The sequence below is a fragment of the Echiichthys vipera genome (assembly GCF_963691815.1).
Source record: "Echiichthys vipera genome assembly, chromosome: 21".
Lineage (NCBI taxonomy): Eukaryota > Metazoa > Chordata > Actinopteri > Perciformes > Trachinidae > Echiichthys > Echiichthys vipera.
The window spans coordinates 10,534,204-10,558,475 of NC_139846.1; the positions used below are offsets into that span (position 1 = coordinate 10,534,204).

At 41.6% G+C, this 24,272-nt stretch overlaps 2 protein-coding genes across 2 annotated transcripts; both read left to right on the forward strand.

The window, feature by feature from the left end:
* Positions 1–323: 323 nt before the first annotated feature.
* Positions 324–15,165, forward strand: mrc1a (mannose receptor, C type 1a). The gene is made up of 30 exons (XM_083936527.1): positions 324–462; positions 569–970; positions 2,047–2,220; positions 2,721–2,876; positions 2,956–3,069; positions 3,724–3,864; positions 3,959–4,141; positions 5,218–5,375; positions 5,466–5,582; positions 5,677–5,792; positions 6,040–6,188; positions 7,477–7,676; positions 7,767–7,882; positions 7,983–8,061; positions 8,158–8,302; positions 8,431–8,469; positions 9,347–9,510; positions 9,659–9,723; positions 10,322–10,422; positions 10,508–10,647; positions 10,916–11,024; positions 11,121–11,293; positions 11,661–11,766; positions 11,858–12,090; positions 12,625–12,790; positions 12,880–13,032; positions 13,113–13,229; positions 14,233–14,391; positions 14,477–14,509; positions 14,602–15,165. Exons 1-30 carry the CDS (start codon positions 393–395, stop codon positions 14,832–14,834), a joined length of 4,311 nt encoding a protein of 1,436 aa, XP_083792653.1. The 5' UTR covers positions 324–392; the 3' UTR covers positions 14,835–15,165.
* A 2,186-nt stretch (positions 15,166–17,351) lies between these two features.
* On the forward strand, positions 17,352–23,489 carry LOC310963272 (zinc transporter ZIP12-like; the record flags this gene model as incomplete). The annotated part of the gene is made up of 12 exons (XM_083936014.1): positions 17,352–17,582; positions 18,432–18,752; positions 18,829–19,036; positions 19,963–20,102; positions 20,220–20,391; positions 20,831–21,003; positions 21,130–21,285; positions 21,509–21,586; positions 22,375–22,447; positions 22,581–22,739; positions 22,833–23,020; positions 23,361–23,489. The coding sequence occupies 12 exons, from the start codon at positions 17,352–17,354 to the stop codon at positions 23,487–23,489; spliced, it is 2,028 nt and encodes a 675-aa protein (XP_083792140.1).
* Positions 23,490–24,272: the final 783 nt, after the last annotated feature.

Sequence of the window (24,272 nt, forward strand, 5' to 3'; positions counted from 1 at the left end):
TCCTTGAATACATTCATTCCTAAAATCCTCCATCGTTTGCCTTTTGATTTGTCAAAAATAGCCTGACACTGAGTTTTCTTGAAGCTATCACTGGTGCTTTCAGCTTCTTGTTAAACAGTGAGATGAGATTGTTCGCTTCCCACTTCCTGCTTTCCTCTCCTCTGCCAAAAAAAAAGGAATCTGTGGAAGCTCATGGAAACTGCTGTCGTTTGACCAACCTTAGCTCAGCCATGTGACAGGATACCCATCGGTGTGATTAAGGGGGGAACGCACCGTGTCTCTGTGTCATTGTCGCTCCATGTCGCACACCTTAGCACACACCAGACCCCTTCTCTCATGACTGGAAAACTCTGCTACATCCACCACTGAGTGCAAGCTACACAATAAGGATAATGTTACCCTGTCCAAATGTTGCTGTGGTCCTCTGTCTCCTGCAAGTCCTCTGCATCACCGCAGACATAGGTACGTAACCCCTGACGCATTTTCTGTCTATTCAACTCTGTGAGTGAAACTATGTGAGTAACTGGATTGTGAATTCATTTGTTGAAGCTGTTCTGTTCCACTCCAGACACTGGCTCCTTCTTGATCTATAACGAAAACCACAACAAGTGCATAAAGGTGGAGAGTGCCACCTCCATGACAGTGGCGCGATGTGATCCTCATGCCAAAGAGCAGCAGTTCCGTTGGGCCTCCGAGTCACGCGTCCTCAGTCTGTCCCTCAAGCTGTGCCTGGGGGCCACAGAGATTAAAGACTGGGTGAAGGTGCTCCTCTTTGAATGTGACGAGACTAGTCAACTCCAACATTGGCAGTGCAAGAACGAGACCCTGTTTGGCCTAAAAGACCAGGACCTGCACTTAAACTGGGGCAACCGCAATGAGAGGAACATAATGATCTACAAAGGCTCCGGGCTCTGGAGTCGTTGGAGGATATTTGGCACCCGTGGAGACCTGTGTTCAAAGGGGTTTCAAGGTAAAACTTGTGGGGACACAATTGATTTTAATAAAGAAAAGCCCCAAAAGTGAATATTGTTGGGTCTAATCTCAACGTTAGAAGGCTGTTTCAGAAAGTCCATAAGTGTATGCTGGTAATCTAATTTTTCAAGTTAAGACAAAATCAGTTTTTGAGAAGTAATACTATATTCAGCAAACTGTGATTTCTATCATGCAGACCCAAATAATACAGCATATGGCTGCAGATCAAATGTCATTAAAGAGTTAAAGAAAGGTCTGAAAGTGATGGACTTAAAGAAACCTTTATTTGACCGTTTGGTTTTTAAGTCAAATCAGGGTTAATAATTGATCAGGGTATAAATATTCCGTTCGGCTTCTAATAACATTTTTTCTGTACACAAAAACATAATCAGACCTCAGTTTACTAAAAGAGCAGGTTGTGACCCTGATACCTATTTAATTTAGCTTAGTTGTAGAAAACAATTCACTCTATTCTACGTCTGGACATGTTTACAACAATAGACAGCATGACAAAATGAAAGAAAGGAATCATAAGAAGTACAACGCTCAATTAAAACGTCCTTAAACCATAAAAACATGGTGATGCTTACACTGAGGAGTGAGTGCTTGAGGCTGAATACCTATTCAAAAAAGGTTGAGCACATTTTATTTCCAGAATTGTCAAATGTCAAAATATCAAGCATGGTTGATACAAACGGACTCTCCAGGACTTCTCGGACGGCATTGAGGTCCTGAAAAATCTGTCTCTGTCAGACTTGAACCAAACTGTGACTCAGCTAAAACAAGTCTTACCTGTAAATGAGGTCAATCTTACGTAAAACAGGCGTTCTTACCCAACATTAATAGACGGACAACCTCTCTAATGCTCTTGTGGCTAAACTGGAGCAAATCCCTGCAGCCAGGTTCCAGAAATCTTGTGTAAATCCTTCCCAAAAAGTGACTGTTATTGCAGCATAGAAACACGTGTTCAGTGTAAAGATTAAATGACCACATACTTTTGGACATGTGTATCTAGCATGTTGCAGATTTGCAGACTTTGCAAAGTTTTGATTAACTTGATCTGTGTCTCCTCAGAGGTTTTCACAATAGGGGGCAATGCCTTTGGAGGCCCCTGTCAGTTCCCATTTAAGTTTGGGGAGAAGTGGTTCGCTGAGTGCACAAAGGAAGGTCGAGCAGATGGACAGCTGTGGTGTGCAACAGAGAGAGATTACGATAACGTGAAGAAGTGGGGCTTTTGTCCCAACCAAGGTAAGAAACACGGTTGTACGAATAGTTTATCCAACGGTGCAGAAATGATCTTAGTAATTTGTTATCATGGAAGAGGTCAGTGATGACGGTCTGGTTTCTGACCCCCTCCTCTCCCTCAGCAGAATAACACTACCACTTCCTCTCATGAGATGTCAACACAGCACTGTCCTTGTTTTCCTCTTCTCACAGGCCCGTCTTTCCCCTCACACTGCTCTAAAACTGGGACAGGAAAGGGACAGAAAAAGAAAGGGAGCTCACTTTTACTATTGTTTTTTTATGTAACACAACACAATCTTAAAGAGGAGCGGAGAAGATGTCCCTCAATCATGAGCACCCTTAATTTCGTTGTACTGTACCTTGTGCAGTGACAATAAAGGATATCTTATCTTATCTATTTTTGTCAGTTTTGAGGCACTTACTGTCCTTAAAATCCCAATGACACCACTTCTGCTTCAACTAATGTCCCTCAGCTTTATAATGGTTGGTGTTTTGTGTCTCAGCATCCTCAGGTTGGGACACTGACCCGGTCACAGGGGTTCAGTATCAGAGGAACGCACAGTCAGTGTTGACCTGGCATCAGGCCAGGAAGAGCTGCCAGCAGCAGGGAGCCGACCTCCTCAGCATCGTAGAGCTGCATGAGCAGTCCTACATTTCAGGTAAAAAGTCAGCCTCATGTCAGTTAGCCATCCTGTGCATTGTTGAACTTTAATTGCATTATAATGTACGTTGATGCAGGGTTGACAAATACTTTGGGAACATCTCTGTGGATTGGACTGAACAGCCTGGATTTTGAGAGCGGATGGCAGTGGAGCAACGGAAACCCGTTCAGATATTTAAACTGGGCTCCAGGTTAGTGAAAGCGTGTGATATGCTGTGAGCCACTGCAATATAACAACAGTACCCTTCTTAATAGGGAAAAAACTTAACTCATATATATCACCATGAAACTTTCCCAGCTGATTACTTACATTAACACAAATATTTATTATACTATAAGTTTTCTGAAATCGTGTGTTCAGATATGCATCTTGGGCATTATTTTACTAAATATGTGCTGATTTTTATACATTTTCATTACAGAAATCTGAACATTTGATATAACCAGGTTCAAATTTCGTGTTTCATTTTGTTGACATATTTGAATCGAAGGTTTTGACAGAGGGGATATCTCTTTTCATCACTCCATAAATCAGAAAATAATGAAAACAGCCTTTTAAAAAATCTTTTCACCATGTTTTTGGAATAAAATGTTGTATGAATCAGGCTATAAATGATATATGAACCAACACCTCTGTAAAATCCCTCAGAATATAGACCGGAATAAAACACGTTTTCCGATACACTAAATGTGTATTTTTGGATGTTTTTTTCCACTTGTCTGAAAGAAGACATTTTAAGGAAGCAAAATAGCCCAGTATTTGCTCTCATGAATTATCAATGTATTGTTTTGGTGTTTTTTTGCATTACAAAAACTAATACAACATGGATTGATGTTTCCGATAGGCCATCCCTCATCAGAGCCCGGGCTCACCTGTGCAACCATAAATGCTGCAAAAGCCTCAAAATGGGAGAGCAGCTCCTGCGACAAGAAACTTGGTTACATTTGTCGCAAAGGGAACTCTACCGATCTGCCTACACTGCCAAGTAAAATAATGTCTTCATCCCAAAACATAATCTAGAGTGAGTCTTCATGGCACAAACTGAATATATTCTCACCTCTTTTGGTCCCTGTCCACAGGTAAAGACCAGCCCAGTTTCTGCCCCAGTCACTGGGTTCCATATGCAGGTAACTGTTACTATCTGCAGAGGACTAAAAAGATGTGGAGGGACGCTTTAGCTGCTTGTCACAAAGACGGAGGAGATTTGGCCAGCATACACAACATAGAGGAGCAGAGCTTCATAATATCTCAGTCTGGATACTGTAAGTGTGCAAGAATTTGTTTGTTTACAACAATCATCTATCCTAAAAGTCATTTTGGAAACCTTTGATAGTAGAGAAATTTTGTTATAAATTAATACTTTGACATTTTTTCTGTTTTACGATCATATATGAGTCCTATGATCTGGAAATGAGTGTGGGGAAATGGGTTTTCAGTTAGATCTGTGGTAATTTTAGGTTTTGTTCTACGACATAAAACACTCCACTTGTGAATATTGGAAGATTTTACGGTTCTTAAAAAAAGCGGTTGCTAAAATGGAGATCTTAAATGTCACCATCAGCTTTGTGGCGGTGTTGTCCGTTTATTTCCTAATGTTAGCTTTTTACTTCTCCTTCTTTTGTTTACCCTTCAAAAATCATAAAAGGAAGAAAGTGTCATAAACTTTAGTTAGACACCGTTTAAATTTTGCAATAATTTAAAATCCATTTGAACCAAAAAGATACTAACTTACGTACAAAAATCCATCATCTCTGCAGCACTCTTTAGACAGCAGCTAATTAGCTTAGCATAAAGACTGGAAACGGGGAAACAGCTAGCCTGGTTACTGGTCTGCTGTCCCAGTAGCTCTTAAGCTCACCAATAAAGACATTATATATCTTGTTAGTTTAATCTGTACAAAAACTAAAGTGTGAAAATCACTCTTGTGCAGTAACTTCCTTAAATTCCTTAAAGACTCGAAAAAGTCACTGCTCCAGGACAGGAAGTAGTGCAGCACATCACCACCCGTAAAACCCCAACGTGACGTTTTTACACCTCAGTTTTCACAGCACTTACACTAATGAAATACACTGTGTTTCTTTGTGAGCTTTAGAGCTGCTAGCAGGTGGATCTTGTTGCCTTTGGACAGAGCCAGGCTTGCTTTTCCCCTCTGTTTCTAGTCTTTATGCTAAGCTAAGCTAATCGGCTGCTGGCTGTAGCTGTACATTGAGCGTACAGACATGAGAGTGGTATCAATCCCTTTATCTAACTCTTGACAAGAAAATAAATAACGGTATTAATCCAAATAAGATCAAAGTGAGAAATTGTACTCTTTAACATCTACGTTTAAATCCCTCAGTGCAGACGGATGTGCTGTGGATTGGCTTGAATGACCAGAGGAACCAGATGCTGTTTGAATGGTCCGATCGCTCCCACGTTACCTTCACCCAGTGGCAGACTGGTGAGCCCTCTCATGCCACCAACCACCAGGAAGACTGCGTCCTCATCAGAGGAAAGGTAACCCCCATAGCTGCTGAAAATGAAGGTGATGACTCCAATGATAAGACGAGTAGTTTTGGTCTTATCTGCTGAATGTGGCCCGTACAGGATGGGAGGTGGGCTGACAACATGTGCGAGAAGACGTATGGTTACATCTGTAAGAAGAAGGCCTCCACTAAACCGCCTGAAGGCGCCCAAGAGGAAGCCAACCCAGGATGCAAACTTGTGAGTGATATTTCCTTTAAATAATGTGTGTAATTGATATAACAAAGCGTTTATCAGATTTAGTAACACAGTGGGTTTTTTTCATCCTTTCAAGGGCACGCTCAGGTTTGGCTCTTATTGTTACAACATTGGATCTGAAACAAAAACTTTTGATGAGGCAAAGCGGGCATGCTCAGAGGCCGGCGCTCACGTGGTGGATGTGGCTGATAGGTATATTCTCTCATTTGTGTAATTTGTTTGTGTAAAAATGTATCCCATACTTTGATTACCATGGGTATGTATCTTAAGTCTTAAAACAGATTATAATGTATTTTAAAACCAGGAATAGTTTGTTTTTGATATAGAACCCATTTTCTTTTCAACATTTAAAGTTTCATTTTCATTCACCGCCTGATGAAAAATTCCAAGGATTCATTTTGACATGATTTAACAGCTCACCTTATATGTTTTCATCCAGGTATGAGAATGCCTTCTTGGTCAGTTTGGTGGGTTTGAGACCAGAGAAGTATTTCTGGACAGGTTTGTCCAACACGGACGACATAAACACATTTAAATGGACCACCAGAAGAAAAGTCACATTCACTCATTTCAATGTGGGCATGCCAGGTACAACACACATCTCTTTAGCTGTGTATCTGTGTTTCTTAACCATTTTCATATTGTCTGACGCAGCAGTGTATACGTTCTATTTATGTATAAATTATATTTTGATTGGATGGATGAATTCTATGGTGTTATGTTTGGTTAATTTCACAGTTTTACATGTTTTATGGTGAGCAATTAGTCGGTCGGTCCACCGTTTCTGTTCGGACCTTCATGTTCCCCTCAGGTAGAATTGTAATAACTTCAGGGATTTCCAAACTTTTCATAGCATCATCATGAGGTGAACATTTGTCACTAAATACCTGCAAAACTGATCGCATTTCCATCAGCCTCAGCTGTAGTTTGTGTTTGGTGCTAACTAGCAAATATTATCATGCTAACATGTTAACCTAAGATGGGGTCATCCCTATGTTCCCCGGGTCCTATGTTCCCTGGTCGCATAAGCCTCTACCTTCGCGGATTTAATTCAGCATTTTGTTAGGGTTAGGGTGAGGGTCAGGGTTAGGGGGTAGTGTTGTGGTCTACATAAGCCTATTTGCCAGGGAATTCAGCACTGATTGTGGAAAAAATAACAGACCGGCGAACATAGGACCCTTTCTGCTGAAAGAGGAGAACATCTGACCTTTTCTTAAATAAATGGTCAGATGTTCCCTGGTCACATACAAAGAGGGTAACATAGGACCCGGGGAACATGGGGGGCTCAGAATACAGATTGATCTGAAAATGTTCCTCCAGAGTAGAACTGCCTCTATAGCACAGTCTGTTATTCACAAATAACCAACCATAGAATGCCTAATTGACCAATCAGAATCAAGCATTCACTACTCCTTAACACTTTTCAACAACAATTTATTCGTTGTCACCGTACTCTACGGAGGAATTGTTGGGTCTATGTAAATCATAAATAAGTCATTGAGTGTGGTCTTTACCCACTCTGTAAAGTGTCCTGAGATAACTTTTGTTATGATTCGACACTATAAATAAAATTGAATTGAATTGAATTGAACTTTCCTTGATCTTAAAATCTTTGAACTTGGGTGGCCAGTGGCTAGAGCAGTTGTTAGTTGCCCCATATAAAGAGACTGGAGGTCCTCGAGGCAGCGCCCGCAGGTTCGATTCCGATCTGCGGCCCTTTGCTGCATGTCTCCCCCTCTCCCTCTCTCTCTCACCCTACTTCCTGTCTGTGCTGTGTAATAAAGGCTTGAAAAACTGCGAAAAAATAAACTTTAAAATCTTTGAGCTCAGTTTATCGATATTCTTCCCCATTTCCTTTTGGTGTGTTTAATTAAAGACAGAAAAAAAGGATGCGTTGCCATGACAACTGGTGTTTTTGCTGGATTATGGGATGTGGTCAGCTGTGGAAATAAGGAGAAGTACATCTGTAAGAAACCAGCAGAGGGTGTACACGTGACGACAGTCCCGCCCACCACCCCGACCCTGAGCTGCGAGGCTGGGTGGACGCCCGCTGCCAAGAGGAACGTCTGCTACAAAGTAGGAGCGCACACTGAACTCATCTGGGAAATTGGTGCAATTTTAAGTGAATAAAACTCAACACATCTTCTTTTTCACTCATTCAAAAAGCTTTACAAAAAATCAAAGACACTTCGGAAGACGTGGCATGAAGCGCAGGACTTCTGCAGAGCCATCGGTGGGGACCTGATGAGCCTACACAGTTCACAGGACCTGAGCAACGCTCCGTATGTCAGCCTCTTAACAGCTTGTATATGTCAGTATTCATATTAACATGTATAGATTATTATAATGTAATCCGTATTGGTGTTTTCTTCTGTCATGAAGGTTTCATTCGTCTGACGCAGCCTGGATCGGCCTCAGCCTTGGTACCAATTCAGGTTATGCGTGGAGTGATGGGACGCCTGTAAGTAGCACTTCATTGTTGTCACAGAAAAGCTTTACTCACTATTATTCTCAACTCTGGCCTAATTATATGTATTTCCCCAAACCTGACACTTAGTATGAATTTGAGAACTGGGGCTTTGGAGAACCAAACAACCACAATGACAACGAACACTGTGTAGAAGTCCTCCATTACTACGGACGACACTGGAACGATAGGCACTGTGAGTCCTACAACGACTGGATCTGCCAGTTACCCAAAGGTAACACCAACATCACATCATGGAGCTGCAGATCACACAGAGTCATTTGTTAAGAAAGTTTATCTGTTGTTAAAGTAGAGCTTTGACCTGTTGTTAAGACTCATCCTTTATGCTTCTTGTGCTTTCAGGTGTGATTCCCAAACCTGAGCCCGTCGTAGTTCCAGAAGGTCAGTGTCAGCAGTGGCTTCTCCCTGAAACAGCTTCATTTCCTTTATTTACTGGATGGCAATGCCGGCCTGTCTGTCAGCTCACCACTTTGGTCCAGAGTAGAACATCTCATCTATGGCTCCTTGAGAATAAAGCCTCATAATGTTGGGGAACCCCTGACATTTCTGGCTTTGAGTGAAATATCTAAAAAAGGTTTCCTATTTTTTTCTTTATGACTAAATATTTGCAAAACATTGTTAGCTGTTAGCATTTAGCACACAGCACCCTGCCTTTATGTGGTGTTGGAATAATCAGAAAATTTGTTTACGATTTGGAAAATTCATGTGAACACCCCTGAAGTGGGAAGAACGACTCAAGAGAAAGTCTGGTGCACGATTTGCCGAGTTTGCGTCATGATATGCAGAAACACAGTGGACAAAGTAAATCTTGGGTTGATGGTAATACACTTTTCAGTATTCACGTATTGCATATCATTTTTTTGCTCACATGTTATTTGTAACATGGTATTAAGTTAGTATAGTCCGTTAGTCCATGCAGAGTGACCTAGCTTAGTTAGAAAAGTTGTTTTTAGCATTAGTAGTAATATTTTGGTGGTACTATACTGGTGCATCAACAAGTCAGGGATCACTGATAAAAAGCTTCAAAGTGGAAATAAATACTGAGCAATAAAATACAACACATCTTTTCTGTAGCATGCATATGTTCCACATTGCGACTTAAAGCTCATGAACACACACACACACTTCCCAACTCTGTAAATTAGCATAGGTTCTGCCTCACAGAGCTGCTAGCATTGGCTCTGTAGACTCTCGTTTTCCATTTGTCCCTGATACCCTATCTGTGTGCCATCTTATAACATCTTTGTTCTCTTTACAGTATACAACACCACAGAAGATGGCTGGCTTATATACAATGACACACAGTATTTCATCAACAGTGACCAGCTAGATATGGAATCTGCTAGAGCCTTCTGCAAAAAGAGCTTTGGTGACCTTGTGGTCATCACAGGGGACAGTGAGAGGAAGTTCCTTTGGAAACAGGCAAGAAATTCCGACTATGGTCTTTTTTTCGAAACAATAAAAATGTCTAGCAGTGAACAACATGTATTTTCTGATGCAGTGCGGTGGCAAAAGTACTGAAAACCCTGTGTGTATTCTTATTGTCTCTTTTTGTTTTCTGTTCCAACAGCTAGTGAAAGGAACAGAAGGACAGTACTACATTGGCATGACGGTGAATTTGGATAAGTCATTTAGGTATATCAAACTCCAAGTCACCTCTAACACTACCTCAGTCAAAGCATGAACACGTTTTTCAGGTCAAGGTTTGCGAGAAGCGAGACAGAGATGGGTGGAACAGTCCCACACACACAGCATCTGCAATAAAGCAAAAAAGAACGCTCTTCTGCCATTTTAATTAATTAATTTAATTGATTAGCAACCTCTGGGAAAGACTTGTTTAGATACATTACTACTGTAAGTATACTGGATACTTCCCATCCATCAAAAGCCCCTTTTCATCTACAGGAACCCGCACCCTAACCCTTTCCCAGAGGGAAATCTCAGGGACCAGGGTCTAAATTAAGTTCCAGGGACATTCCCTTCCCCAAAAGTCCTTGATCGGGGTGTAGTAATTTCTGAAAGTACAGGAACATTGTGGTCTTTGCATGGATGACCGTCCTTGGTCGATCAAACACACACAGCGTAGCAGCTTCAACTTGTGCACCCTTTCATTCATAAAAAAAAGAAGTACTCTAGTAACGATTTAGGTCCATTTTAGGGCAGAACATTTCTTTTTGTTTAATTTTTTTTCTTATTCTCGATATTTTGTTCATGATCTTCTTACCATTTTCAGCTGGGTGGACAGCAGCCCTATAACGTACACCGCATGGGAACAGAATGAGCCCAACTTTGCTAATAATGATGAACACTGTGTGACTATGTACAGAAATATGGGTGAGTAACACTCCATACTGCGTTGGTTTCATACACGATAATTCATTTCTTTTCATTATTTATTTGTTGCTCTCTGTACACTCAGGGTACTGGAATGACATCAACTGTGGTCTGGAGCTACCTTCTATTTGCAAAAGAAGCAGTGGTTTTACCAATGCAACAGTAGCCCCAACTGATATTCCCAAGGGAGGATGTGCACCAGAGTGGCTCGCTTTCCAAGGAAAGGTAATGATATATAACTGCAACTGCAATTAGGATGGGATGTAAACTCTCAGATGGGGCTTGGTACCGAACTTCGGTACTTTTAGGCACCAACTGAATTGCCCCCATGGTATGGAGTATCATACCACTCCACTTCCACTTCCACTTTGTTACATTACCCAGCCTTTCTCTTAGATGTATGTCAATATGTTCTGGTAAAATATGTTGTGTATCTACTGTCCCTTTTGACTGTTATTCTAAGGCACAGTGCAAATTCCTCTTGCTTACACAGTGCTACAAAATAATTGCGGGAGATGACAATAAGAATTGGCAGGACTCCAGGAAGTACTGCATAAACCAGGGAGGAAATCTGGTGTCTATCCGCAACGAGAGAGAACAAGGTAAGTCTTTAATTTGTGATCGTCTTTGAAGGTTACGTGTCATTACGCAGAGATGTTTTGGGAGTTCAAGAATAATTCTTGTGACTTCTTTCCTAGCATTCCTGACAACACAGATGCTCAGATACAACGAAAACTTCTGGATCGGCATGAATGACATCAACTGGGAGATGCGCTTTGTGTGGACGGACGGCAAACGCATTTCATACACCAACTGGGCAAAAGGGCATCCAACATCAGTGCCTGAAGGACGTTATTCATTTATGGATGAGGTTATTTCAACTTTAACTCCTATATTCAAATGTTTATCTGTCCAACTTTCTATCCCAACAATGTGACGGTCATATTCTTGCAGACTAGTTTCAAAGAAAAAAGTATGTATCATTAGACATCCTGTCCCTGTATGTCCTGATCTCAGACTTTAAATTGTCTAACTTATATACCTTTTCCTGTCTGACACCCTTTAACTCCTATATTCAAATGTTTATCTGTCCAACTTTCTATCCCAACAATGTGACGGTCATATTCTTGCAGACTAGTTTCAAAGAAAAAAGTATGTATCATTAGACATCCTGTCCCTGTATGTCCTGATCTCAGACTTTAAATTGTCTAACTTATATACCTTTTCCTGTCTGACAGACGTTTGACTGTGTGATTATGGTAGCAAGCCTGTCCAAAATAACAGGATCCTGGAAGGTGGAGGACTGTCACACAAAACTTGGCTTTATCTGTAAAAGAAACATTGGTGAGTAAAAAAGTAGCAAGAGTTAGACCGACAGATAAATGCCAACTTGCAACAACATCAACTTTAAACTTGTTTTCATGTGTTTACAAAGATACTCAGATTGTAGTCCCAGCCACAACTGTGCCACCAAAAGCTTTCTACAAACTTGGCAATGACTCCTTCAAACTGGTGGCCCAGAAGATGAGATGGGATGAGGCGAGGAGGCAGTGCCAAGCAGACGATGCAGATCTGGCCAGTATCCTGAACCCTGTCACCCAAGCATACATCACTTTGCAAATTGCCAAACACAACGCATCTGTGTGGATTGGCCTCAACAGCAATGTGGTAAATGATATTATCTGTACCAGGATATTAAATTGAGTAGGGGTCGGTAACATCTTTGATATGAAGTGCCAATTTTACCATTTCTTGTAAATGAGTGTGCCGTATCAACGTCAACCAAGCCCCCCACCTCCGCCACATTCTGTGAAAAAGACGAGTACTGGCCATTAGAGGTAGAGTTGGGCCGGTGTTCGCGAATATAGAAGGGGGAAAAGAAGTGATGTCCAAACAAAGCTTCATGAAGCTATATGAAGTATTTTACTTTTCTGAGCCCACTAGATGGCACTCACTTTTCAACAAAAAGTTGGAAGCACACTGAATTACCAGTCAAACTACCGTGAATAACAGCCAGTGCACTAACCAATGGCTGTGAAAGAGGACATCTGGCACATGAATAAGAAAACGCTAAATAATCCCCCCAAACATTTCTTGCACACTTGTTGGGTGTGCCATTGGTGGCCGAAGGTTGCTGACCCCTGCTCGACAGTATATAAACGACCACTAATGCAAGTAATGATTTTCTTTTTTTCATCACAGACTGATGGGCGGTTCAAGTGGGTAGATAACTGGATGCTGTCTTATACCAAATGGGGCACAGAAGAGCCTAAAAACAACTATGGCTGCGTGTACATGGATGTGGACAGAACGTGGAAGACTGCGAAATGTAGCGAAACACACTATTCCCTTTGCAAGAGGTCACCAGGTTAGACAATCTCTCTATTAGTACTCCTGCTCTCTATATATCGCACAAAACCACACACTCAGCATGGTTTGAAATTACTCCTTTTTTAGATGTAGCTCCCACTGAGCCCCCACAACTCCCCGGTAACTGTCCAGAACCAAAGAAACGAAGAACCTGGATACCTTTCAGAGGTCATTGTTACACATTCCTTAGCTCAGTGGTGGACAACTGGGCCCATGCCTCAGTTGAATGTCTGAAAATGGGTATGTTATGAAGATATTTTTACTTGTAAATTACAATTTGTATTTGTATAAAATCATGACAGTATGCTGTTGTTCATCAGGTGCTTCTCTGGTGAGTATTGAAGACCCTCAGGAGAGTCTATTCATACAACACAACCTGGAGCTTCTGCAGGACGGTGCCAAGTCCTTCTGGATTGGCCTCTACAAGACTCAGGAAGGTGAGTGTGTCACACAACTACTTTTTCAAACATATAAGTTAGTAAAGCTTTATTTATATAAAGGGAGACTGATAACAATACTGATTTTAGAGGGGGTAAAACTCACAGTTTGTCGATATGAGGGCTGATTGGGAAGTGATTTTTTTTTATTGAAAATATAACTTTTCAGAAAAATCTTTAATATTTGTTTAGTGGTCGTTTTCTGAGGTTAAAAAATCTACAGCAAGCAAAAAAATCAGAAAAATGCTATTTGAGTATTCTTGTATGTACCGTAGGTCTAAAACCTTACAGTAAGGGCTTTCTTCGTGCCCAATGGTTTGGTTTATCCGGGCTCTAACCCTGCTGTCAGTAGATACTTCTTAAGGTAGTTGTAAGGTCTTGTCTTTTTTCTGAGGCTTCTTAACTGTTTCCCAAAAATCTCAAGATCACCCTATTTCAGTCACTAAATTCGTAAAGTTCACCTCCACTCCAAATTATTTTTCTTCTGTTTCTGTTCTTTTCTGAAATCTGACATACGTATTCAAGCAGCTTTAGTTGGCACTTCACGTGTAAATAAACCAATCACTGATATGTGAAACACTTTTTGACAGTGGACAAACTTTGACACAACACCGGCAAAGAAATCTGAAACCTCCGTCAGTCCAGAGAGAAAACCCCCTGCCACCATAGCTGTCAGCCACTGACACTTACATGCCAACAAGCTAACACATTTGCAAGCAAATTAAACAAAAAAAGACATTTTCATTATTAGGCTGATAAATAACTGCACTGTTTATATTATATTATACTATTCAAAATGTAAAATAATCATATTTTCAGTTTCAGCAACCAATAGCTTTTAAAAGTTAGTGTTGAGCCCTGGAGACATGTTGAAAATCTTTTCTATTGTTGGAAAATCCAATGCTTAGCTCTATGACTTGAGTGTAATGACAACAGAAGAGAGGCACAGACTGGCGTTAAAGTTTAGTATGTGCAATCAAAGTTACAAGCCTCCTTGTTTCAGGAGAGTGGATGTGGATCGATAACAGCGTTATGGACTATGCCAACTGGAAACCAGGGATGCCGAGGACAGAATCCTGTGTGGACATCAATTCTGACAGCGGACAGTGGGGTACACACAGCTGCAGCAGATACAGGTCTTACATCTGTAAAACTGCCAAAGGTAAATTGAATCTGCTGTTGTTTACAGTAGGGTTAATTTGACCTCGCTGTCACTTACATTGAGTATTTATTCTCTTTTTTTCCAGTTATTAAACCTACAGAAAAGCCACCATCTGTTGGTAAGTTATTTCATCTAAGATATATATTGAATGTGATATTTCAAAGTGCGGTTTTGTCGCGGTTAATACTTCTGTATGTTTTCCCTCCTCAGCCCACGTCGTTAAAGAAGCTTCTCACGGGTCAGCTGGCATCACTGTGGCTATAGTGCTAGTTGTGATCGCCGTAGTCGGACTGGGTGCCTTCCTCCTCTTCCGTAAACGGATACCCACCCCCGTCTTGGGAGAAAACACCTTTGACAACAAGTTATACTTCAACAATCCAATCCGAGCCCCTGTAGACACCAAGGGTCTGGTGGCCAACATAGAGCAGAATGAACAAGCGTAGAAAGACGTGAGATTAGTGGTAATCAGCCCCATAAACCAAACCCTGTCGTGTTTTCCCATTTAAAGAGGACGAGATCAAAGATAATGAATCAGAATTATTTTATAATATTTGTACAAGCACTGACGCTGCACTAAGTGAATTAGGGACGAGATAATATAAGTGAACAATCTATGAGAAGAAATCGAAGAAATATGACATGATTTTGTGATTTGTGAAATTTGTACAGTTATTTTTACTTTTACCAATCAAGAGAACATTTTTAGACCGAACACCAGTTAAAAATCCAAAAAGGGTGATCATGTTTTATTAATGCAATTATCAGATTTTTTTTTTCTCAGCTGGGTTGCTTGTTTTCACTCTCCATGGGCTGTCCATCAGCCTACGACATTGTAAATAGATGTTCAATAAAATAAATGAAATGAACAAAATTGAATTGTCCTGTGACTGCCCTAGACTGTGACTCTTTCTCATTTCCTCTTACCAAAAAAGGGCATCGATGTGACGCTGGGGGTAGGGGGATACGGCTGTCTGGCAGCGGTTTCTGAATTAGCCACGTTAGCTCCACCGCCCGGGAGCTAGGCTAACAGAACACGTTACTAGATAACAGGTATGGGAGTCAATGTTGAGATTACTTTAGGGAACAACAGTCTTTTTAAAAAAACATTTGTGACAGGAACGGGATTTTTTAGAGGGTAAATACTCACAAGGAACTCCGTTTCTCTAGCGGAGATTACACCGGCTGCGTTAAACGAGTGCCCGCACTCCTGTGTCAGTCTAGTGGCAGCCAGCATTTATAATATATGATTTCAACTGATATTCAACACAGTACCATGCCCAAAGACTGTAAAACACTGACTCTCACACTAGATTAGCATCTAGTGTATGTGCCATCGATCAACTTATATTGCAAGTCATGATGCAAGTGTGGCTATTTAATTAGCATAACAGAGCTAACGTTAACACGGTCTGTTTCCAAACCATCTGTTTGTACAGTTGATCGAATGGCACCATCTTGTTGCTTATGGAAACACCCTCACACGAATGACCGCAGTTCAGGTCGAGATGACGGAGACCACACCCCTAATTATTCATAAACTTTAACCTCCAATAAAATAAAAACTAGCCTGGTACAAAAGAATTCACCCCCCTCAGTGTTGTCATGGAGATATGATCTAAACATACAGACTAGAATGTTTTTATTTGTACCAGGCCTTAAACAGGTTTAATGATGCTGTGGAAACAGCCTGTTTAACATGGGGCTCAATGAGAAACTGCTCTATTGTGCAAACTACTCCTAGTGGACACTCTGAGAACTGCAGTTTTTGGCACTTCCTTATTGGTGGGGGCTTGATCGGACCACATTTTGCCATGAAAACACACACACACACACAGATACTCACAAGATGAAAACAGTACCAGCAACAACATCTTTGTTGTAAAAGGGATATTTTAAAAAAATGATTTATGCTCAATTTAAAAAAAAAAAAATCTAAGTATGGCATCAGCAAATCAATCCCCACTCCCAGCGGCTGCACCCAGCCACCACCCCCCAATGTTGAAAATGAGGCAGTGTTCTCCATGGAAACCACAGCCCTCTGAGGCTGTCGCAGCTAATCCCCAGGAGCTTACTCAACTCTTACTTCTCGTAAGAGGGTTTTACCAGCAGCACCAATGTCCAAGAATTCTCCCCAAACAAGCTCTGGATCTCCTGTTTATTCCACTAGAGGAGGAAAACAATCCTAGTTACAGCAGCTAAGAGGAGCAGAGGGGAGGACGCTTCATCCGGTAAGCTTTTTTTTCCTCCATCTATTTCATCTCAGGTATTACTGCAGCTTTAGTCCTCCTATTGCTCTGTCTGTTTGACCTGCAGGGGTATGCAGCGTGGGAGGATGTTGGAAAGTGTTTTGAGAAAAAGCTTGGCATGTTTGGCTCCGCATGTTTGATCTGTGATGACTCAGAGATCACACAAACATAAAAAAAAGCTTTTATTTGAACGTCACCAGTGCCCTCATGCGCCAGCTCCCGTCTAGTTCTTGAACCATTGATGCTGCTAAATAAGGAAACCGGTTACACAGTTACAGTTTTGAAAACATTCAGACTTTCTTAAATTGAGATACAAACTGAATAGTTGCTACATTTCCAGTGATATCTAAATGTGGATTTTCCCTTCTCCCTAGCTTTAGTCAATACTCCTTTTTTCTCTGCCCCCTACTCCCTGCCTCTGTACTCTCTCACTTGCCTGCACTAATCCTTTTGTTGTGGACTGAGGGGCCCAGGCTTTGGCTGACCGCTTGGCACTGGTTCAGCTGAAGGGTGCCCACCGAGCCCTCCTGTCCTCCCCCAGATCAGACGGGCCTATTATTAACGCCTCTCACAGCTCTTCATTTCTGCAAGCTTTTACGCTCTTTCCTTTCGTTCACCTTCAAATTTCTCCCTCTGTGTCCATCATCTCCTTGTTGTCTCAAGCTCTGAGCCAGTCCCGGGAGCTTGAGGGAGTCGGACAGCCTTGGTAGGAACATGCACTCCAGGAGCAGTGCTCCCACTTTGCTGCTGCTTCTTTGTCTGCTGGAGGTGAGAGGGCAGGGGCAGGGGTACCTGCAGGAAGCTGTCGGGGCCTTGGATCTGCCACTGGGTACTGCCGACGAGCCACAGCTCCAAAAGAACTTTACGGGCATCCTGATCACGAAGCTCCTCCGGGAGGTGCACTGTGCAGAGAGGACTGGCACCTCTCAGGACGTCTGTGGCAAGGTGAGGGGTACACTCTTAATGCTAGCATACGGCAACATACATTTTACATTCATATGCTAAGTGTTTAGTATGTAATCATGCAATGCCTGCTTATTGCAAGAAACATCCTTGTTATGGCTGGAATGTGTGAGTGAATGTGGAGGCTTAAGTACTTGACCTCTATGGGGCATTCATGCTGAGTGGCTTTAGGCATCCCACAGTTTGACATAATAAACCCCATCAAGTTGAGTTAGAGGTACTTTACATGTTTGTGCAGGCGGGCTAACAATAAGATTATGTGCATGAAAGTGAGATTTAAAAATGAAGAGAGAAACATTCTACTTTTCATTGCTCTGAGAGTCTCTCGAACAAAGAATGGTGCTCCCCCAACTCTCCTAACCTTCTTTGTTTTTGTGTGTGGGCCTAATTGGGCACAAACAGCAGCACAATAGAATAGAGTATAATATAATATAATAGAAATATTTTATTGATCTCAAGTTTGCAGAAATTGCAGTGTAACAGCAGCATTACAAACATCAAAACAGTAATATAGAATTACAATATAAAAGAAACCTACAAAATCAAATGTTAAAATAAGCGGACGAATTGTAGTGCAAATGTAAACATAATAATCTAAGGTGCAGTGGACAGATTATGAGAAAAAACATAAGGTGCTTCCGATTGTATTGTTAAGTGCCATTTTTTTTCTGGGAAGCAGAGCTCAGTGTGTATACAGAGTGAACATAGGCCTTTTATCAAGGGGACTCTTCACTTTTCAGTCAATACTCACATGACATGATTTTGTGACTTTCCGTCCTTAAAATCAACCTCAAAGGGCTCTCCTCTTCTTTCCTCCTGCACCTGTTACAGTGCCTGACACCAGATGTGGCTCTCTCCGTGCTAGAGGATCATGGCAAGGCTTACCTCACTGAGGAGGACTACCAGCGGATCTCCACTGTTCTACTGTACTACATAATTAACTTGCAAGACCTGTGTGTGTCAAATGCCGCCTCCCTTTCCTTGGCCTCCTCCTCCTCATTTGCAAACTATCAGTTCTACATTTTGGCTCTCACCAATCTACACCCGGCTGAGGACAGCAGCTTCCTCTCATCCAGAGAAACAGAAAGTATTCTGCAGCTCATCAACCAGCACTACAATCCCGGAAATCAAGACCCCTCATCTGATTTGCAAGTAAGGAAAGTGAGAGTTCTATCACGTCTCAACAGGTGCACCTCTAGATATGATCATTTCACCTTTGATTCCACAGTGCATTGACGCCGCTCACCTCCTTGAAGATGTTAACGCGCAAGAGAACCCAGGTGCTGGTGTGTCTTCTGTGCCCAAAGTGGCCGCGGCCATCATCAGCCATATCCTGCAGGGCCACTGTTTCAGACAGAAGGACCTCCCGTCTGCAGCTTTCTTTACCGACTACATCTTTCAAACCCTAAATTGCACAAACAACCTGCAGTTAATAGGTAAGTTCAAGAGCACAGTTGGCTTGTTGTGCACATTTAAACAGACTGACATTTGCTTTATTTATTTATATAAGGTATTTTGGGATCCTCTGCTGGTATAAGAATCTTCGTTCCCAAAAAAACCCACACCTAAACAATTAATCTTACAATAATTGATTCCTTCTGCCACAGTGCCGCTGCGGGCATCTGAAAGAAACACAACACTGACACTAATGGTCATCCAACAGATATGGAGCAACACTTGCTTTCATTTGGAGCTCTGTTTTTTGTCTCCACCAACTCCTTAGAAGACTATGTGATTTTGTAGCAGTTAAATGCTTCACCTTGTTCACCAGTAGCTATTTGTATCTGTCTTCTGTTCAGTGCTGAGCAGGTAGCATGAAGTCGGTTAATCAGAGCTTTTCAACTAAAAATAGCCCCCTGCTGCAGAGCGCCAAGACTGGATCGAAACAGTGAAGTTGGGGGCTAGAAAACAAAAAGCTGAAAGAAGCAACATTTTTCACATTATAGATAGTCATTAGATCCATTATTGTTTTAAAAATATTGATTATAGCAGCTTTAACACTTCAATCTTGTCTGTACGTCGATTCTTCATTTGAAGGCGTTTCCTGTTGCAACTATTTCAGGTTTGAAATATTGTGTGAGATCCTTTCCCATTCTGCTAGAAAATAACATAAAGTCATCTTTTATGTGAAAAGGGTCAGATTCATGATTAAATACTGTTACAAATTGCTGCATCGTAGCAGATTCAAGCCAACTTCTCAGTGCCGTATTGAACTTTGATACTGTTACAGCTGTTAATGATAAGTCACGTGTTGTTTGTTTTGCTTTTGCTCTATTCTTTAAATCTCATCTAAAGCTGTCTGATTTTCTGGTTGAATCTCACCTTGTGCACAGTATCATGATGCAGTGATTTATTTGATTAGATTTAGAGGAGTTGCTTTATCAGCTGGGAGTAGGACGGGAAGCAGAGACACACTCTCACAACAGGAAGAGGCGTAGTTCACAGAAAGAGGCGGATGGTTGCAACCAAGAAACCAGTGGAATAAGCAGAGACTGGTCACAGGTAAGGCTGAGTGAAGCATGACAGCAGTGCTGGAAAGTGCATGCATTTACTCCAGGGCTTGATTTGAAGTACCTCCTACTCAACCAAAAATTTGTCTCTTCCTGTGAACCTAATCAGGTATGTTTTTCAGCAAATCAGCTGGTGGATATTTTTGCTCTGAACCCTCATTTGCCAATTTCCAAGGAGCATTTCCAACAAATGTGCCCAGCCATCATTCAGCAGTTGCTAGGCAATTCCTGTGAGTCTGCAGAGCAAAAAAGAAGAGGATCTCTGCCCACTGCTCTTGAGAGTAAGACATCTTCGGCCTGCTGTCACTAATAAATACACTAGACAATTTGCTAAGAAATATATTGCTGCTTCTTATGCTTTGTGACTGAGGATCTGTTCCATTCAAGTGCCCCTCCGCTCAAAAATGTATTTTTCTTATGTTTATGTCTCCTAAAATGTCTGACCTTGACCAAACTGTATCAGTGCGTATGTCACCAGAGATGTGTTTTCACATTCCTCTATTTAAGGGGGAGATGTCTGTGCACTGCCCTGAAATCTAAGATTCAAGCATTTGCTGGGCAAGATAGATGTATGTTTAACAATACCTACAAAAATAATTTTTTTTTTTTAAATATAGTCCTTGAAAAACTGATCTTCAGAGTGAGGTTTTCCTTTATTTTATTTTGTGTTATCAGCCAGAATTTATACTCTTAATATGTGGACCACTCTCCTCCCTGCAGAGTACGGCTACAGCACAGCTGCCGTCCTGCTCATCACGGTGGGCTCCATGCTCGGTATCTGCCTGATCTTCTTCAACTCCTGCCAGGAGACCTACACACTCATCCTGCAGCTGTTTGTGGGCCTGGCAGTGGGCACCCTCTCAGGAGACGCACTCCTGCACCTCATACCACAGGTATAGGACACAGAGCCACTGCACCATCCTCTGTAACTGTGAGTCAAGCGCCATACATGTATGAAGATGCCCTCTGTTGAGTGAGAAGCAAATGTCTAATTGTTTTCCTCCCTGTCTCCTTTGGAGATCCTTGGCCTCCATGATGACACTCACAGTCATGATGATGAACACTATACAGAAGGAAAGGAGTATCTGTGGAGGATTCTGGGCATGATTGCAGGGATCTACGGCTTTTTCCTTATTGAAAGAATCTTTTCCTTTTTTGTTCCCTCTCATGGCCATGTAAGAGTTTTGTTTTTCCCAGCCCTCATCAATTTAATGGAGCAGATACTTTTGCAAAATACTCAAACTTACTGTGTCAAAAAAAAGGGGGCTGCTTTTCTTTATCGAGCAAGAGGTGGAACTTTTAGAGTTTTCCATGAACAAGCAAGTTTGTGCCTAGTCTGAACTTTTGCAGAGCTGATTGTTGAGCAACAGTGGTCTCATGACTTTCTTTTGTCTGCAGGGTCACAGTGACCTTCCGTTAGAGCTCAGCTGCAATGGCCAGTCACAGAGGGGCAAGTCCATCTCCACCATACAGCTGGTGAGTTGCATCATGACCAAATGCTGAACATGCAGAACAACCAAAACGGATTCCTGTCATCATCTCTGTTATGTGTTATTTGAGGAGACGCAGGGACCATGATAAGGCAGTTCCTGGAAGTTAAACAGCAAAATATTAAAAAAGTGCCACACATGTTTATGTCCTACTTTGTGCCACAAATCTCCTGTCACTCTCAAAAAACTTCTCCTCCAGCCAAGCATCAAGAAAGTACTAATGCGCTTGTTATGGACGGCGGATTTCTGCTAGAGGGCACTGTTGATAGGAGAACAATCGGTCAATTACAACAGGGCTGAAGTTTTTTTTTGCCCACTTATACAACAGCACAAAACCAAATAGTAGAAATAAAGCAGATGTGACAATAGTCAATCAAAAAACACACATACAGGGGGGAGATTATGAATCCATATTCACTTTTAAAAAACTGACCAAAATTCACAAATCAATATTCCTGTGCTGTTTTTATATAACAGGCTATGAAACGTGGTGTGGGAGGGAGTGAAGGAACAGGGCATGTAGGATGTTGGAGAATGAGAAGAATTGAATCATTCAGAAAGGACTTCATGCTCGTGTTGAAAACATACTTCAGAACATTTCGGACACAAAGACGGGTCACTAACATGGAAAAGGGATAGTCAACCATACTCACAGTTTTGGTGAATTTGTCTCATCCAGCTCCAGCTTCATGTAACTTTGCAAATTTCTTTTCCCAAATTGGAATCAAAGGTTGAAAAAAGACAGTGCAGTAAAAAATGATCTGTATCCTTCAGGGACCAGTGGATGACCTGGAGTGTACGGAAGTGTCTCCTGAACACGTACACACAAGGAGCCCTTCACATCAGAGTAAGCTGCTTCCCGACGAGCTGCACAACAAAGTAAAATGTGATGTACTTTGTAATTAGTCGGCTGGCACGACAGAGCGATTGCCACGGTCTGAGGATGAGCTTTAATGACAGACTCCCTTTTGTGTTCCCAGGACAGGGGGTTCCTCTGCTGGCTGTGATGGTAATCGTGGGAGACAGCCTTCATAACTTTGCCGATGGCCTGGTTGTTGGGGCGGCCTTCTCCTCTTCGGCCGAGACCGGCATGGCGACCACCGTGGCAATCCTGTGCCACGAGATCCCTCATGAGATGGGTGAGAAGAGGACACGGTTACTCTGTTGTTTTTTGGCTGAGGCCAGGAAACACTCTGAGTGACTTATCTTTTTTTCTGCTTTCTGTCTCAAAGGGGACTTTGCAGTTTTGTTGAGCTCTGGACTCCCAGTGAAGACTGCTGTGCTAATGAACTTTCTCAGTGCTCTGACGGCCTTCATGGGCCTCTACATCGGGCTGTTTGTTTCCTCAGAGATGGAGGTGCAGCGCTGGATCTTTGCTGTTACTGCTGGGATTTTCCTCTATTTGTCACTGGTAGAAATGGTAAAGAAGCCTTATTTAAAGACTCCATGTTTCTGTTCTCAACAACTCCCATGAAAAGACCAAAACCACCAATTAATTGATGTGTAGTTTATCACAAACTAATAATAATACCTTTATTTGCTATAAAACGGAAAGCTGTTTTAGAAAAATGAAACAAGAGGCTGTATGTGTGACCTGGTTTTTAGTGACCTGGACAGAAAGTTAAATGACCATATCATTGGTTTTGGTCTTTTCATGGGATTTCTTGACAATATCAAACATACTCATCCTTCTAACCAATATTTTGGTTAGAAGGATGCTATTAATTTAACTTTCCTCTTCATTTGTGTCTTCCTTTCAGCTCCCAGAGATGAGTCGAGTGAAGACGGACAGACCGTGCCTCTTGTTTCTCCTGCAGAACGTCGGCCTGCTGATGGGCTGGGCCTGTCTTCTGCTGCTCGCACTCTTTGAACATGAACTCAAATTCTAAAATGCAGTGTATGTATTATCTCATCACACAGGGTTGAACCGTAAAAACAAATGTCTTGTTTTCTAGTGTTAGTGTGCAGGATGTATTAACAAGTCATTAGTGGTCAACGAGTGAGTATTTCATGAAGTTATAGTCTCAGCACTGAATGGTAAATGTACGTTAGCTGTATGAATCCTCTTCTTATTTTTTTATACTTGATTTATTTTTGTATGTTAGCTATCTGGATACTAAATAGTTCTAATAGTGACCTTAATTGGCATCCATGTAGAATTGTGCATATCAGTGAAATATCCACATTGCCTCAGACAATCAAATCATTTCTCACAAGCAAAATATAAAGTGTACATTTGTGTTGGTTTGTATGTATTTGACAAGAGTGTCATTTTAAAAAGTCATCAAGTCCATTTTGGTTTTTGTACAGAGTCTTGTGTTTTTGTGTTGTTTTGTTGGTTTGTCAGCAGGAATATGGAAAAACTACTGGCTCAATTTCAATGAAACCTGGTGGAAGTGTGTAGCATGGGCCAAGGAAGAAGTCGTTACATTTTGGAGCGGTCCAGAATCACACTAATTATTTTTCATTTTCGTTAACATTGCAAGATAGGACCTGACCTTGACAGAGGTCTACGCTATACCCAAGTGCCCATCTAGTTTTATATATTGAATTTGGTAACACTTTACCACTGCTCCATCGACATATCCCCAGTAAACACGTAACATTTTACAGCAGCCTTCACACCTTGGAAGATCCCCCACTTCCATTTTTTTAACTGATTCATAATTTCT